The 17,896-nt window shown below is 39.2% G+C and overlaps 1 protein-coding gene across 5 annotated transcripts in view; it reads left to right on the top strand.

The window, feature by feature from the left end:
- Positions 1-17,896, top strand: part of MAPKAP1 (MAPK associated protein 1) — a 241,155-nt gene that overhangs the window by 118,710 nt on the left and 104,549 nt on the right. For all 5 annotated transcript variants that reach the window (XM_052647826.1, XM_052647827.1, XM_052647822.1 and 2 more), the window contains one exon: positions 13,148-13,324. In XM_052647826.1, coding sequence (XP_052503786.1) covers positions 13,148-13,324 — 177 coding nt within the window. The remainder of the gene's footprint in view (positions 1-13,147; positions 13,325-17,896) is intronic.

The raw sequence follows: 17,896 nt of genomic DNA, 5'->3' as shown, positions 1-17,896 counted from the left end.
GTCCAACTCTCACATCCATACATGACCACAGGAAAAACCATAGCCTTGACTAGACGGACCTTAGTCGGCAAAGTAATGTCTCTTCTTTTGAATATGCTATCTAGGTAGTGCTGTGCAATTTTAGGGAGTTACACACACATGATTTCACATAATTCCATAATAACCCTTTCTTTCCCTTCCCCTATATTGCACTCTCTTCCTTCTCCCCACTGGTAACTACTGTTTTGTTCTCTGTATCTGTAAATCTGCTTCTTTATTGTTTTGTTGTGTTTTTAGATTCCACATATGATGATGGCATATAGTATTTGCCTTTCTCTGCCTTATTTCACTTAGCATAATGCCCTCCAAGTCCATTTATGTTGCTGCAAATGTCAAATTTTATTCTTTTTATGGCTGAGTAGTTCTCCATTGCGGCTTCCCTGGTGGTTCAGTTGGTAAAGAATCCACCTGCAATGCAGGAGACCCAGGTTGGATTCCTGGGTGGGGAAGATCCCCTAGAGCAAAAAATGGCAGCTCACTCCAGTATACTTGCCTGGGGAATCTCACAGACAGAGGAGCCTGGCGGGCTACAGTTCATCGGATCACAGAGAGTTGGATATGACTGAAGCAACCTAACACATGCAGGAAGATGACGTTGAGCATCTTTATGCTTATTTGACATCTGTCTTATTTTATGAGCTCTCTGTTCAGGTCTTTTGCATATATTTCAGTCAGGTTGTTTTCTTCTTGTTGAGTTAATTTTAAGAGTTCTTTGTATATTTATCAGATGTGTTTCTTGTAAAGACTTTTCTCCCAATCTGTGGCTCATGTTTTTATTCTCTTAACAGCAATTTTGGCAGAGCTGAAGTTTTTAATGTTAATGAACTCCAAGTTACCAAATTTTTCATAGATTATGCTTTTGGTTTTACAGCTAAAAAGTCATCACCAAACCTAAGGTTACCTGCTTTTTCTTCTGTGTTATCTTCTAGAAGTTTCATAGCTTTGTGCTCTACATTTAGGTGTGTGATCCATTTAGAGTTAATTTTTGTGACAGATGTAAGGTCTGTATCAGCAATTCTTTTTTTTTCATCTTAATATCCAGTTGAAAACCCAGCCTTTCTGCACTGAGTTGCCTTTGCTGCTTTCTCAAAGATCAGTTGACTGAATTTGTGTGGGTCTATTTCTGGCCTGTAAGATTTTTTTAAAACATTCCTTAATTTATATTCCTCTGTCAGGTTTGAGTGAAACACTATCTTTTAAGGAACACCCATTTGTAAGAGAAAAATAAAATTCAGTGAGGTTTCACCCTGTCAAGAACTTGAGATGGGAAATATGAACTTGTTCTTGACACAAAACCATGTTTATCTTACTTCATAGACAGTTTTAAAGATTTGTATGAATATTTTGAGTAGTCTTATTTTTTTATGCAATTTTAATTTTTTCATCATGTATTATGACTCTTGTACACTAGAATGGCCATTCCTTGCCTTCTTCTTTTCACTTGTCCCTTAGACATTCAACATATTTCACTGGTCTCTAAATTCTGTTGCCCTTCATTAGGCTATTGACAGATGAACTACTGAAAACGTGAAGGATTTTTCTCTAGTATACACAGCTGGATTAGTGTATTTTGGACTGTTATCTCAGTGTTCAGTGGGTGAAAGTTTCTGTCTGTGGAGCAGTCCTGTTCAAATGAAATACAGTGCAATCACCTCACACCTGTGAGAATGACTGGCATCAGAAAGACAAGATAACAAGTGTTGGGGAAGCCGTGGAGAGAAGGGAACCCTTGTGACTGTGGCTTGGGATGTAAATTGGTACAGGCACTATGGAAAACAGCATAGAGAGGTTGCTTGGAAATTTAAAATAGAACTTCCGTATGATCCAGCAATCCCACTTCTGAGTATATATCCATAGGAAATGCAAACAGGATCTCAAAGAGATCCCTGCGCTGCCAAGTTCATTGCAGCATTGTTCACTATAGCCAAGACAAGGAAACCACCTAAGAGTTCATCTATGAATGAATGGATAAAGATGGCATGGTGCATATATGCACACGGTGGAATACTGTGCAGGCATGAGAAAGAAGGAGGTCCTGCTGTTTTCAACAATAGAGATGGATCTCAAGGACATGATACTAAATGAGATAAGTCAGACAGAGAAAGACAAATACTGTGTGATATCACTTAAGGTGGCATCTAGAAAAGTGAACTCATGGAAACAGAGATTAGAATCATGGTTTCCAGGGGCTAGGGTATGAGGAAAACGGGGAGATGTTGGTCAAAGGTTATAAACTTTCAATTGGAAGTTCTTGGGATCAAAGTACAGCGAAGTTCAGAAGTGTCAGTTCAGTCCAGCCTCTCACTCCTGTCTGACTCTTTGCAATCCCATGTACTGCAGCACCGCCAGGCTTCCCTGTCCATCACCAACTCCTGGAGCTTGCTCAAACTCATATCCATTGAGTCAGTGATTCCATCCAGCCATATCATCCTCTGTCTCCTGCCTTTAATCTTTCCCAGCATTAGGGTCTTTCCCACTGAGTTTTAAGCCAGCTTTTTCGCTCTCCTCTTTCAGTTTCATCAAGAGGCTTTTTAGCTCCTCTTTGCTTTTTCCCATAAGGGTGGTGTCACCTGCATGTCTGAGATTATTGATATTTCTCCCGACAATCTTGATTCCAGCTTGTGCTTCATCCAGCCTGGCATTTCACATGATGTACTCTTCATGTAACTTAAATAACCAGGGTGACAATATACAGCCTTGACATACTCCTTTCCCAATTTGGAACCAGTCCATTGTTTCATGTCCGGTTCTAACTGTTGCTTCTTTTCCCACATACAGATTTCTCAAGAGGCAGGTCAGGTGGTCTGGTATTCCCATCTCTTTCAGAATTTTCCAGTTTGTTGTGATTCACACAGTCAAAGGCTTTGGCATAGTTAGTAAAGCAGAAATAGATGTTTTTCTGGAACTCTCTTGCTTTTTTGATGATCCAGCAGATGTTGGCAATTTGATCTCTGGTTCCTCTGCCTTTTCTAAATGTAGCTTGAACATCTGGAAGTTCACGGTTCATGTATTGCTGAAGCCTGGCTTGGAGAATTTTGAGCATTACTTTACTAGAATGTGAGATGAGTGCAATTGTGTGGTAGTTTGAGCATTCTTTGCCATTGTCTTTCTTTGGGATTGGAATGAAAACTGACCTTTTCCAGTCCTGTGGCCACTGCTGAGTTTTCCAAATTTGCTGGCATATTGAGTGCAGCACTTTCACAACATCATCTTTTAGGATTTGAAATAGCTCCACTGGAATTCCATCCCCTCCACTAGCTTTGTTCGTAGTGATGCTTCCTAAGACCCACTTGACTCCACATTCCAGGATGTCTGGCTCTAGGGAAGTGATCACACCATCGTGATTATCTGGGTCATGAAGATCTTTGTTGTATAGTTCTTCTGTGTATTCTTGCCACCTCTTCTTAATATCTTCTGCTTCTGTGAGGTCCATACCATTTCTGTCCTTTATCATGTCCATCTTTGCATGAAGTGTTCCCTTGATATCTCTGATTTTCTTGAAGAGATCTCTGGTCTTTCCCATTCTGTTGTTTTCCTCTATTTCTTTGCGTTGATCACTGAGGAAGTCTTCTTATCTCTTCTCGCTATTCTTTGGAACTCTGCATTCAGATGGCTATATCTTTCCTTTTCTCCTTTGCCTTTTGCTTCTCTTCTTTTCTCAGATATTTGTAAGGCCTCCTCAGATAACTATTTTGCCTTTCTGCATTTCTTTATCTTGGAGAAGGTCTTGATCCCTGCCTCTTGTACAGTGTCATGAACCTCAGTCCGTAGTTCTTCAGGCACTCTGTCTATCAGATCTAATCCCTTGAATCTATTTCTCACTTCCACTGTATAATCGTAAGGGATTTGATTTAGGTCATACCTGGATGGTGTAGTGATTTTCCGTACTTTCTTCAATTTAAGTCTGAATTTGGCAATAAGGAGTTCATGATCTGAGCCACAGTCTGCTCCTGATCTTGTTTCTGCTGACTGTATAGAGCTTCTCCATCTTCAACTACAAAGAATATGATCAATCTGATTTTGGTATTGACCATCTAGTTATGTCCATATGTAGAGTCATCTCTTCTGTTGTTGGAAGAGGGCATTTGCTATGACCAGCACATTCTTTTGGCAAAACTCTCTGAGCCTTTGCCCTGCTTCATTTGTACTCCAAGGCCAAACTTGCCTGTTACTCCAGGTATCTCTTGACTTCCTACTTTTGCATTCCAGTCTCCTATGATAAAGAACATCTTTTTTTGGTGTTAGTTCTAGAAGGTCTTATAGGTCATCATAGAAGCGTACAACTTCAGCTTCTTTGGCATTAGTGTTTGGGGCATAGACTTGAATTACTGTGATATTGAATGGTTTGCCTTGTAAACGAACAGAGATCATTCTGTCATTTTTGAGACTGCACCCAAGTACTGCATTTTGGACTCTGTTGTTGACTATGAGGGCTACTCCATTTCTTCTAAGGGATTCTTTCCCACAGTAGTAGATATAATGGTCATTTGAGTTAAATTCACCCATTCGGTCCATTTTAGATTCCTAAAATGTCAGTGTTCACTCTTGTCGTCTCCTGTTTGACCACTTCCAATTTACCTTGATTCATGGACCTAACATTTAGGTTCCTGTGCAATATTGTTCTTTACAGCATCAGACTTTATTTCCATTTCCAGTCACAACTGGGTGTTGTTTTCACTTTGAATCTGTCTCTTCCTTCTTTCTGAAGTTATTTCATTCTTCATTCTTTCATCTTCATTTTTTCTGGAGTCACTTTTTCTGAGAAGTCTTTCAGTTCAGTTCAGTCGCTCAGTCATGTCTGACTCTTTGCGACCCCAGAAGTCTTTAAGAGTCCCAAATGTTCTGCCCATGATGGAGGTGTTAGCTAATGCTACTTGGTAGTAATCATTTGGTAATATGTGAGCATGTCAAAGCAACACCTTCAGTTCAGTTCAGTCTCTCAGTCGTGTCTGACTCTTTGCAACCCCATGAATCACAGCACGCCAGGCCTCCCTGTCCATCATCAACTCCCGGAGTTTACCCAAACTCATGTCCATCAAGTCGGTGATGCCATCCAGCCATCTCATCCTCTGTCGTCCCCTTCTCCTCCTGCCCCCAATCCCTCCCAGCATCAGGGTCTTTTCCAGTGAGTCAACTCTTCGCATGAGGTGGCCAAAGTACTGGAGTTTCAGCTTCAGCATCATTCCTTCCAAAGAACACCCAGGACTGATCTCCTTTAGGATGGGCTGATTGGATCTCCTTGCAGTCCAAGGGACTCTCAAGAGTCTTCTCCAACACCACAGTTCAAAAGCATCAATTCTTTTGCACTCAGCTTTCTTCACAGTCCAACTCTCACATCCATACATGACCACTGGAAAAACATGTTACATGTCATTTATATTTTAATAAAGCTGAAAAAATGTATATATAATACAAGTTCCAAATGTAAGCCACATTTACAATTTTAATTTTCTAGTAATCACATATTTAAAATATTTCCAAGAAGTGAAATTAATTTTTATAACATAGTTTATCTAACCCTTTATAGGAAAGATTATCATTTCAGTGTGTAATTGATATAAAAATTATTAATGAGACGTTTTTGTTATATTTTGGGTTACGTTTTCAATATCTAGTGTTTATATGCTATTTACAGCACATCTCAATTCAGACTAGCCACATTTCCAAGAGGCTTCCCCAGTGACTCAGAGGTAAAGAATCCCGACTGCCAATACAGGAAGCTCAAGAGAGGTGGGTTTGATCTGTGGGTCAGGAAGATTCCCCTGGAGGAGGAAATGGCAGTCTGCTCCAGTATTCTTGCCTGGAAAATTCCGTGCACTGTGGCGTCTGGCAGGCTACAGTCTGTGGGGTCGCGAAGAGTTTGACACAGCTGAGTACACGCGCACACACGCGTTATAAGGGCTCAGTAACCACAAGTTTGGAAAGTGCAGCTGTAGAGTATAGCAACACATGATACAGCCACACACCGGATCTTACTGTGAATTTAGTTTATTCTCATGTAAACTCAGCTAGCTAGAGTCCTTGGGAAACTTGGTGGACCTTGTAGATAGCTGAGGTTTATCTCATTCAGTATTGAGGTTTCTTTACTTTGGTAATTTTTCATAGAAGCTCTCTAACCTGTGGTAACATTTTCATCTGCCTTCTTAATCAGTATATAACATAGTGGTCAAGGGTATGAGATTCAAAGCCATTGCCTGGGTTTGCATTCTGGCACTGACCATCAGGGTGATCTTGGATGAATTATTTCAGCCTGTGTTTTCTTATGTGTAAAATGAGGATAGGAACTTCCTATCAGGGTAGTTATAAAATTAAAATGAGAAAATACATGGCAACTGCTCCATAAATGTTTGTTTCTGTTGTTGCTAAATACTGTAACTCCAGCAGCTAGTACTGCAACCAGTACTAGTGTTAATTCAGCAGTAATAGCATATTTTAGCCCTTTTCTGAAAGCTCACACAATTGTACATGCTGTGAAACACTGATGCTCTCATGGGCTTCTCAAAGTATCTAGGAACATTTGACTTTATAGTCTATGTTTTCTGACAACTTTGCAGTTTGAATTCTTTATACTGCCTATACCTCGCTGCTTTTTTTTCTGCCTGTATCTCCACCATGGTGTATGTACTCTTCTCCCATTTCTTGATTGCTGCTTCTAATTTATACCCCTTAGAGTCATCACAGAGAACTCTTTACCTAAATAATAACAGCCTGACATGCCCATCCCATTTTGACCCCCAGCTATGTTCCCATACGTTGTAACACATCACATTCTTTAACTGGCAGCTTCTTGACATACAGCTTCTGCTTCTACCATTTCCTAAGAAACGTCTTTCTCACTCTTCTCTTGATACCCTGCTTAATCTCAAAGACTTAAGTCCCTCATCATTTCTTCATTCAGCAGATATTTATGGAGTTCCAGACCCTGGGTATCAAGGGTATCAAGGATAAAATGGAGAACAAGAGAAATGCAATTGCTGCACTCAAAAAATTTACAGTTTGGTGGAGAAGAAGAAATTATCAAGTGTAATAGCACTTTGTAACTGGCTCATTTCACTTATCATTTGTATTCATTCATGCATTCAGTAAATATTTATTGAGTGTTTGCTATATACCAGGCATTTTGCTGGGTGTACAGTGGTGAGTGGAATAAGATACGGTTTCTCTTCCATGAATTCCACAAGCTAGTGAAGGATATGGGCACATAATTCAAATAATTAAACCGAATTATGTTCGCTTAGAAGCTGACTTAAGTGCTCAGCAGGGGAGGAATGCCACTGTGAGAGCATCACCTGGGAAAAGGGGTGTGGGGCAAGTGGGGGAGTTCCCTCAGAAAGTGAGGCCCAAGGCATTTGGCAGATGTAATGGTTTGGCAGCGATGCTGTGGCAGGAGGAAGCGTGTAGTGGTCAGGGGACTTGAAGACACAGCAATAGAAAGTGACCCAGAAGGAGCCCAGACAGAACTATATGAAGGTCTTGCTTCTGCTTAAAAACTAGTGGACATTTTCTCCCTAGAACTTTACCAGGGAATTTAGATTTAACTATTCCTTTCTGAGGTTGCTGTGGTTTGACAAGTCTTATGATGTTATTTATCAGTTTTACTTTCCATTTATGGGGGATGTGTTTTGGAGAAAAGGAAATCTTGAGAGTCTTAAAAATCTTTAACTCTGACTTCAAAGAGCTGAACTTCTGACTTCAAAGAGACGAACTTCTGAGCTGCAACCGTCGGAATGTTTTTCTCTCTTGCTAATGCCTGACATACTCTTAATATTGATTCTCACCAAACTGAACAGCAAAGCTCATGTATTGAGCATTCTAGACATTTCAGAATCATGCATTATTTCATTTTTCATTTGAAAAGAGCAAACATTCGTCTGTCTCATGATCATACTTTAGTGTGTTTTGCATTTTCTGAAGATAAGAAATGGATTTCTACATTTGGTAGAAATCTGTGGTGCTCCCTGGAATGCTCCTGAATTTTCATTTATGAACTAAATGCCATCTATTTATGGGCTTACGGCTCTTTCTCTTCATAAAAGCAATACTGCCATTTGAACATAAAGTGAATGTCGGTCACCAATTCAGTGAGATAAAATTTTGTACTGAAAAATTTAGCTTTATTTGGTAAGATATGAATAAGCAAAATTCATTTAATTGTACTCATTAAAGCTTTGGAGATAAATATTTTCCCCCAAAGGATTTTTCTTTGACAGCAGGCTCCATTTTACATCCATTTATTATTTAAACTTTCATTTCTCTTTCAAACTCAATGGTACTTCAAAGGACCTGCTCTATCCATGACAACCCAACTCTTAATATTAAGCCTCTTCTTGTAGATCCAGTTGTCCTGTACTTGTTTGTGAGTGTTTTGATCATTCTTCTCCCTCTGGTAGGGAGGGAGACACAAGACTCTTGATGGATAGTTAATTCAGCTTCTGTGTAATCAGAAACTTAAAAGTGCTAGAAGAAATTTTGGCAAATTGAGACTCTTTCTCCATGCCAGACACTGTGCAATTAATTATGTCGTTTAATCCTTATCAGACCCTGTTGCAGTCGTTGTGGTTATTCCCTCCTTAATTCCAAAACCTGGTAGAGTAAATGACCACACGTATGAATCAGGCTGGCTATGCTCAGAGTCTCTAGGACGAATGATTTTCTCTTTGTACTGGAGTGAGAGGATTACCCAGCCTTCTTTGTCTTGTTCCATATTTCTAAATTGTCCACAGTAAGAATGTGTTACCCTTATCAAAAATTTAGTAAAGTATTTTATAAAGAAGGGCTTCTCTTGTGGCTCAGCTGGTAAAGAATCTGCCTGCAATGCAGGAGACCTCGGTTCGATTCCTGGGTTGGGAAGATCCCCTGGAAAAGGGAAAGGCTCTCCACTCCAGTATTCTGGCCTGGCGAATTCTATGGATTTTATAAAGACAGGAAAATGAAAGTTATACATATATACTGTGGGACATCTGGAATGTATAGAAAGTTAGAAAGAAAGAAGTGCTCATTGCTTGAATGTTAACATGATCTTTATAAACATTTTGGTCCCTTTTCTTCTAGTCTTTGTATATGTATGTAATTGAACATTTTTACATAGTTGTAATAATTTCTTATTGTTTATTTTTTTCTCCATAAAAAAACTGAGATGCTGGTACTCACATTTTGATTAACTGTAAGAATGCCTCTTTCGTTTTCTCTTTCTTCTGGGCCTTCTTCCTTGTCTTGAATTGCAATCTCTACACATGTGCATTGCCTTGAAAACCCCACTTGGCCAACAGATATCAGTGTGACAAGCAAGAAAAAGAAAGCCTTATTACTTCTCCTCTTCTCATTAACACATGCATCATTAATAATACCCACTATGTTTTTTTCATGGGTAGAGTGATTGAGGCTACACATCCATATATTCATTCATTTAACAAATATTTGTTAAGTACCTTGTAAATGCCAGCCATTTTACTCTTAAGTGAGAATGCAGAGACAATAGAATCCTTGCTCTCTAGGAGAACATGGATGCATAAATAAGAAAAAGAGCAGTGTGGTAAGGTATGTGCAGAAGTAACAGCCAAGTGCTGTAAGAACGCAGGGGAGAATAACTTAAGGTCCAAAAGATTCTCCTAAGGAAATCAAAGCCTGTCATGAGTAAGAAAATGAAACTCCGATTTGGCCACATAGCTCATTCTTGTTTGTGTTAGCATTAAACTGCATCTGACTGGAAAACCCTTCTTTCCACCAAACTGTCATGAAGAGTACGCCATTTTCATCATCTTGGAAGCTCTAGGTATCTATAGTTGGCATATTTCTGAGTCAAGGACCTAAAGCTGCCTCTCTTTTTCTCTCCCCACATCAGAATGCCACTAAATTCTGAAGTGATCAAAGTGTAATGAAAGAGAAGTAAGGAGACCTGAGTTCTCTGGAAACCGATTTTGCCACCATTTAATTAGGGGATCATGGCACCTTATTCTTCTTGGAAATAGGCATCTATTTCCTATTTGTAAAAGCGAGGAGGCTGAAATAAATCTCTCTAAGCTTCTAATGTTTTATAAATATGTGTCATGGTTTCCTTTTCCTTTTTAGTGTATGTAGCATTTCTGTAAGTTTGTAGGAACAAGGACCTTGGGAAATCTTGACACACCATGGCGTTGGCAGAGGGGTAGATGGGAGTGAAGAGTGAGGGCTCTTGACTGCCTGAGTTTGAATCTCAGCTCTGTCTCTTACCTGCGTTTAGTCTTGAATAAACCACTTAACCTCACTGAGCCTCAGTTTTGTAATTTGTAAAATAGTAATAATAACTCACACAGTTGGTGGGAAGATGGTGTGAGCTCATGTGTCTTGCAGTGTCTGACACATAGTACTCAGTGAATATAGCCAATGATACCAGTGGCTGTTGTACCTGTACTAATTTGGAGTCCTAAGGCAGTTTTAGAAGTCAGAATGCCACAGTAGCTTCTTTTATTCACGATTCCTGTATACAGGCACAGAGAAACCAATACCCATGCCTAGCATAAGGAGTTTTAGTCATTTCCCCCCTCATATGTTCAATTACGGGTTTGGTAGGGGAGCCCTGTTTACTGCTAAACTTTGCTGATGACCCAGAGAAGACTTTCATTAATTTGTAAAACTGGGTAAACTATCATTCTTTTCCTTGCTGTGTTCTCAGTGCTCAGGACAGACTATAGCATAGCCTAGGCATTTCAGTTGCTTTTTGAATGAATACGTGATATCACGCTTTATATTCAAGAACTGGGGCAGAAGAGCACTTGGCACAGTGAGTCTTTTGGCTTTCAGAGCTTAGCCTGTGACATTTGCCGAGTTTGTTTTGAGGGGATTTGGGGGCGTCCCATGACAATCAAAGCAGAATTCTTCTGACACCAATGTTTGGCTTTCCGCTTTGATCAATAGACTTATTATTTGCCCTTGAAACCTCTGTGGTGCTAGGGACTCACAGACATTCCTTAGGATGATTTACACAGCAGTAAATAATCTGTGCTGTCCATTGCTTGCCTCATCAGTGTCTTCCCTGTTCATAAACTCCTGGAGGCTCAGTGGGCCCCAAGGCTAGCGAGCAGCAGACACATTCACTCCAATTGGCACATAGAGCATGTCGCCCAGTTTCACTGTTGCTTTGTTGCTCTAGTAAGCATCCACGATTTGTCTTCATGGGTTGACCTAACCGTTGAAGTTATTTTCCGTCAGACTTTATTATCATTACTTCCATTTATTTTTCTACCTCTGTTACATGCTAGGCACTACACATATCATCTCATCGAAACTTCACAGCCACCTCTGGGTAATTGTACCATTTTTGTAGAAGTGGAATGTGAAGGAGATGAAGTTTATTCTCTGAACTCACATAGCCCATGAGCAATGCGGCTTCAGTTTGAACTCAAGTCTCTTTGGACACAAAGCCCTTAGCTATATTACTTTATGATATTTTCCTCATCCGAAGGGCTTTCTTCTAGTTCTGCAAGTGTTTTGTGTTGAAGTTGCTAACCTTTTGCAAAGATTGGTAAGTTTCCCATACCATTCAGAGATGAATTTTTAAAAATTTTAACAGCGTTGTGAACATATGAAATTTATAGTGACAAACATAGCCAGATTACTTTCTTGTTATCCATCCATTTAGTAAATTTACAGTTCCCATTAATTTTAATCTGTCCTTATTACCTGTTTTATATAATAAATCTCTCTCAGTAATGACAGACTGAGTATAGATCACCTGAAGTAGGCTCTCTCTCAATAAGCAGAGTTGCAGCTAAAGATTTGTGCATTAATTGGGAAAATTGCAAATCAGGTAGTCAGTGAAATAATTCATTGTCACATCCAATCAATAAACTTTGTAAATCAACTCATTTAATTCAAAAAATGATCTATATAGATCAAGCAACCAATTAAACAATTAGCATACACTTTGCAATTAATTAATTTAAGCATCAATCATATCATTTAAACTCCAAATTTAAGCCATAGAATTTAGACTCCTACCTCCTTGTGAACTATTAGGTTCAAATTCTCAGTGCTAGCAGATTTGCCGTTTCACGATTGAACTTTGGTGCAGGGTATCTTCAAGTGTTTTAGTTATTTCAGTGTTAAATTTTCTTTATGTTGGTGCAGTTTCCCACTCTTTTTCAGCAAATTGACTTTTTATTTTCCTCAAAGGAGAAGGAGTGTCAATTCTAAACTGGGCAGAGCTGGAGTCTGGGAGTACTGACTGGACGTTCTAGGGCAGTGAGACAAGTCCAAAAGTGTTGATAGTTGAGAAGCTTGGTTATCTACATCAGGATAAATTGGGTCATTTGCTTTTACTGTGTTAAGTGTCTTTGGTGTTTAGAATCAGATCTATCAAGAGAGCCTGATATTCTTCAGAAAAAGGAGAACTGTAAAGACTGTCTTGGTTACCCTGAGCACTTCTTCTGAGCTAGAGCACAGATATTTTCTTAATCCTGAACATAAATCAGAGGCCTCTGACTCCCTTCAAATAATTTTTCCTCCTTTATAGTTTTGTATGTCTCTCTTTTATGATATTTATTTTATTTACACTTCTAGCTAATTTAGTACTTCCTTTCCCCTGCTGCTATTCACTAAACTTCCTTTGAGGGTCTATACTCAATCTCATCTTTGATCCCAGGCGTTAAGTCCCATGTCTTATATATAACAGATGCTCTGTAAATATTCATTGGAAGAATAGGAAAGTCGCTCAGTCATGTCCGACTCTTTGCGACCCCATGGACTGTAGCCTACCAGGCTTCTCAGTCCATGGGATTTTCCAGGCAAGAGTACTGGCATGGGTTGCCATTTCCTTCTCCAGGGGATCTTCCCGACCCAGGGATTGAACCCGGGTCTCCCGCATTGTAGGCAGACGCTTTACCCACTGAGCCACCAGGGAAGAATAGAGCAGTATTAACATTCTCATTTCACACTGTGTCTCTCCCCCTTTGCACTGCCGTGTATGTGTTTTCTCTTTATCAGAGGAAGCAGGGTTTGAGAGATGTCACTGTATCCAGGCTTCAGGGTGAGGAGCAGCAGTGTCCCGGTTGGCTTTCCATCCTCCATACCTCTGGTCTCTGCATCCCTCCCATACCTTGGTGTTCACTTACCTTTTTGATTTTCCCTACAGTGACAATGTCAGTGCCTACTGCCTGCATATTGCCGAGGATGACGGGGAGGTTGACACAGACTTTCCCCCACTGGATTCCAACGAGCCCATTCATAAGTTTGGCTTCAGTACTTTGGCCCTGGTTGAAAAGTATTCATCTCCCGGTCTGACATCCAAAGAGTCGCTCTTTGTTCGAATGTGAGTACTGATGCTGTTACGTATCTCAGTATCTTACCTCTGCCTTTTAGGGTTTTGGTTTTGATTTTGGTTTTCTTATCAAATGAATGATATTTGGTATCTGGAGAGTCAACATGAAATGATGACTTCCAGAGAGATGGGGACAACATTTGCATTGTATTCCAATCCACTGCACCTGGGGTAAATTGTATTAAGTCTGTCTGAAAAGTTGCGTCTATGTACAAAAGCCTCTGGAAATATTGGGGCACTTCAGACTCTATGAAGGAAAAATTTGACGTTTTCCCCTTTCTCGTCAAGGAATCCAAACTGAAAATGTGTGTTGCAATCACTTCTCTTTTGTGATTTAAAATATTTCTTTTTCTTTCCAATTTTGTTCAAATCAAATTTGATTTTCTTAGTTGCTCTCCTTTAGACTGAGCAGAGGTTCTTAACCTTATCTGTGCCTTTGGTAGTCTGCTAATGCCTACAGAAGCCCTTCTCAGAAAAGTGTTTGTGCAGAGAACAATATTCACAGAGTACAAGAAAATCCCATTATATTTAAATAGTTATCAAATTATTAAACAAATTTGTGATATAATTAAATGTACTGGCTTTATCAATACATTAAATGACAAGATCCAGAGGCAGGTCTAACAGCAACTCCTGAGGCCTTTCGTTTCAAGATAGTAATAGGTATAAATGGTACTTGAGACATCTGCCACAGCTGTAATGACGCTATCTGTGGTTTCTGGTCATGACAGCGTCACCAGTACTGCTCATAGGACTGTGATTTGTTGACCACCTTCATAATTCCAGGAATTGCTAAACATCAGAAGTTAGTTAAAATAAAAATGTGGTTTTTGTCCACTCGTGTCTATAGAGCACCTGAGTCTTACACATATGTCCTGGTTGTTAGGGGAAAACCTGCAGTGTCTTCTCAGTTTAAGCTTTTCTAACGGAGGCCGTGACACTGTCCCTCCTGGCCATCTCCTGGAGACAGTAGTGGTCCCTTTGGCACCCCCTGCTGTTAGTAACCAGCGAATGCACTGTCAAGAAGAGGGATCCCTTCAGAGGGCTTTCCCCTGTCTTTTAAAAGCATATTGCTTTTGTTTCAGATTTTTTACTAAAAATAGGATTATGCTACCTAGGGTATACGAGTATTTTGGATGTTTCTACCCTTGAGCAAAGAAAGAAACCTGAGTGCCTGGGAGTGAGCTGGGGGTAGCTCCTCGTGGTCATTTCATCCCTGCCATGAAGTCATGTTTGGTGTACATAGCAAAGACTTTTTCTTCTTTTTACATTTTGGAGGCACTAAAACAACAACTTTAAAGAATATTTAAACTAGTTTAAAACTTATCCAGTGATTCCTCCATCCCTATATAATTATTTTCATTTTTGTATAATCATTTCCACATGTATATATATTATACTTTCAGTTCTAGCATACATATTGTGTCATTTTTACTTAATATTATATTCCAAATATTTTGATATCCATTCTTAATTCCTGCAATCTACATTTATTATATAATGTCTCAGACCTTTGGTAAAAAACCTGCAGCTGCTTTTCTAACAAACTGTTGATCAGCAAAAATTAAGGAGCTACAGAAACACTCATTTTTATGCTGTTCCTTTTTGGGCTTCATGCAAAGACAATTCTGTGTAAATGTACAGTTGACTGTAGTTTGGAAATCTGAAAATCAGTCCATCCTTATTATAAAAAAAATTTTTTTACAATTGTAATTATATTGATGTTCATATTGTATAAAATAACTCATTTAATAAAGTAGTACTTTGATTTTGCAGGAAAAAAAAGGTCAAAGAGACAGCCCCTTATTCTCATGGAGCTTTCTGTCTAATAAGGTGACAGTTGTCAAACAAACCATTCAAATATGATGAGCAATACAACAGAAAAGTGTATGAGATGAACTAGATGCCTGTCACAGGGTGTTTAGATTGTTTCCTTGATTTGGTTTTAATAAGGGACTCTTTAAAGATCGTCCTTACCTATATCCTTTTTGTTTCTGTTGAATAACTTCCTTAGGAAAGTTCCCTCTGAGTAGGATTATTGGTCAAGGTAAAAAACATCTTCAGATTCTCACTTTGCATTGACATACATAGCCTTCTGAAGATGTATCCATTACAGTGCTACCAATAAAATTCATAAAACCGTCTTTTCAGTCTTACCATCACAAAATGTGATGTGTGCATACTCAGTCACGTCCAACTCTTTGCAGCTTCATGGACTATAGCCCGCCAGGCTCCTCCGTCCATGCAATTTTCCAGGCAAGAACACTGGAGTGAGTTGCCATTTCCTGCTCTAGGGGATCTTTTCGACCCAGGAATGAAACCCACATCTCTTGTGTCTCCTGCATTGGCAAGAGGCTTCTTTACCACTAGCGCCACCTGGGAAGCCCTAAGATGTCATTAGGATTTTTTTTTTAAGATGTATGTAGTGGAATTTCAGTAGCAGTAGCTTCTGCTTGGAATTCTGTTGTTTATTAATAAGTCACTAGAAGCATTATTCTCATTAGCATACAATTTTTGCTACATAAATACTAACATGTGATCATAGTAGTCTTTTGATCTGAAAGTCCTTTCTAAAACAAGCGGTTTAAAAAGGAAAATTTAATTCTCCTGAAACTTCAGTGTTTGCCCAAAGTTGTTTTATTATAATGTTACTTAAACACATACAGATGTAAAATGCTAGCTACAAATTCCATATCTTTATGCAACTGAAACAAAATTATAAATTAAATGCAAATAAAACTATAGCATTAATAAAATACAAATTAACAACATAATGCAACAGATGATGTTTTGTTGAAATTAAATCAGTGATGTTGGGTTTAACGGGTGTTAAATGTTTTACTTGTCAACTTGAATTTTTGATTTTCATAAGAAACATCAGATTATCATATTATTATTTGTCCTTTTAAGCAGTGAATGTATTTTTAGGTGTTAGTCCATTATTTTAATGGGTCAGTTGACTTACAGTGCACACCTTCCCAATTTTAAATGCTTTTTAATGGAAGAATAAAGAACATTTCTGCTAGGATACCCAGCTTATGCCAGTCCTGCTCAGGACTACCCTGTTTTATTTAATTTATTTATTTCAGCCATGCCATGTATCTTGTGAGACCTCAGTTCCCCAACCAGGGATTGAACCTGGGCCATGGTAGTGAAAGCCTGGAATCCTAACCGCCAAAGAGATGACTTTCCCTGTTTTAAAATGAGAAGTCCTAAGTCCAAGAGCTCCCCACTCCATCCTGGGTAAACCAGGGTGATGCGTCACCTTACTTTTTGCTGTTGTTATTTAGTGTTTCTGTAGATGGGCTCTCTGCCTGACTGATCCTGTGCACAGTGAGACTTGTACACCCAGAACATGAATTCTTCAGAGATCAGCAAGTCTGGTCCGTAAAGAGCCTTGTGTACACTTCTCCCATCACTTTCTCTATTCTAAGTTTGTGCATGCAGCTTGCACTGCCATTTTGCCTTTCTGCCTCTATTATTGATGTTAAATAACTAGCTGCTAGAACAGTCTCCCAAATCCTACCATCTTATCCCACATGTTGGCAACCTAAAGGATGGGATGGTAGATATTTTAGGCTTGCAGGCCATACAGTCTCTGTAGCTCAGTTCTGCTGTGGTGGTGTGAAGGTAACCGTAGACAAACACATAAATGACTGGGTGTGGGCTTGATTGGTTGACTCTGGCTTTGTATGTTTTGGCTTCCCAGGTGGTACTAGTGGTAAAGAACCTGGCTGCCAGTGGAGGTGATTTAAGAGATGTGAGTTCGATCCCTGGGTCAGGAACATTCCCTTATTTCTTGTTCACCTCTGTCTAATTGAAGGTTAAGGGGCTCTTCCAGGTATTTCTCTTCCAAGTATTTCTCTTCCAAGCAATGACTCAAGGCTCCCCAGCTGGATGGAGAATGGGAAACCTGGGAAACTGGGAGTGGCCTGTATCTTTATCTCTCTATCACTGTTTAAGTCACTATATACATCTATCTGTATAACTTTTCACTGTTCAGTGAAAATCATACATACATGATTTTTATTGAACTAAAAGCACTATTTTTAAATTTGGAAACTCAAGAGAGCCTATAAATGCATCTGTTGACCTAGGGGGCTCTTGAACCTCGGATGGGAAATACTGCTGTCAGAAAATTAGCTCAGGCCCTGGTATGTAGAAAGTACTACATGGTTACGATTTGTTATTTTTATCAGAGATTTGTCAGTCTGAATAATTCACCCTAAGGTCAGTATGGGGTGTAACTTTTCTTTGGGTTATTTTTTATTACACAATTAATTCATGTCCAGTATAGAAAAATTAGAAAACATGTTTCTTCATAGAAAACTTCAAATTTCTCCTTGTTCCATCATGCAAGGATAATGACTTATTATATTATATAATGATCTACATTTAAAAAGAGGAGCTAGTTAACTTAAATGAATCCCTAATTGGAAAAGCATTCTGTGAAAAAGAGTGTGGAGGTGGGTGTTCTTACTGAGTTGAGGCTACACTGGTCTTTTCCTCCCAGGCCCTTGGGCCCCAGGAAGTCCCTGGAAATAGAGTTGTCATTAGGGGAAG

Source organism: Budorcas taxicolor, chromosome 11 (assembly GCF_023091745.1).
Source record: "Budorcas taxicolor isolate Tak-1 chromosome 11, Takin1.1, whole genome shotgun sequence".
NCBI classification, from domain to species: Eukaryota; Metazoa; Chordata; class Mammalia; order Artiodactyla; family Bovidae; genus Budorcas; species Budorcas taxicolor.
The sequence above is the reverse complement of the archived record's forward strand: the minus strand, read 5'-3'. Positions and strand labels throughout refer to the sequence as shown.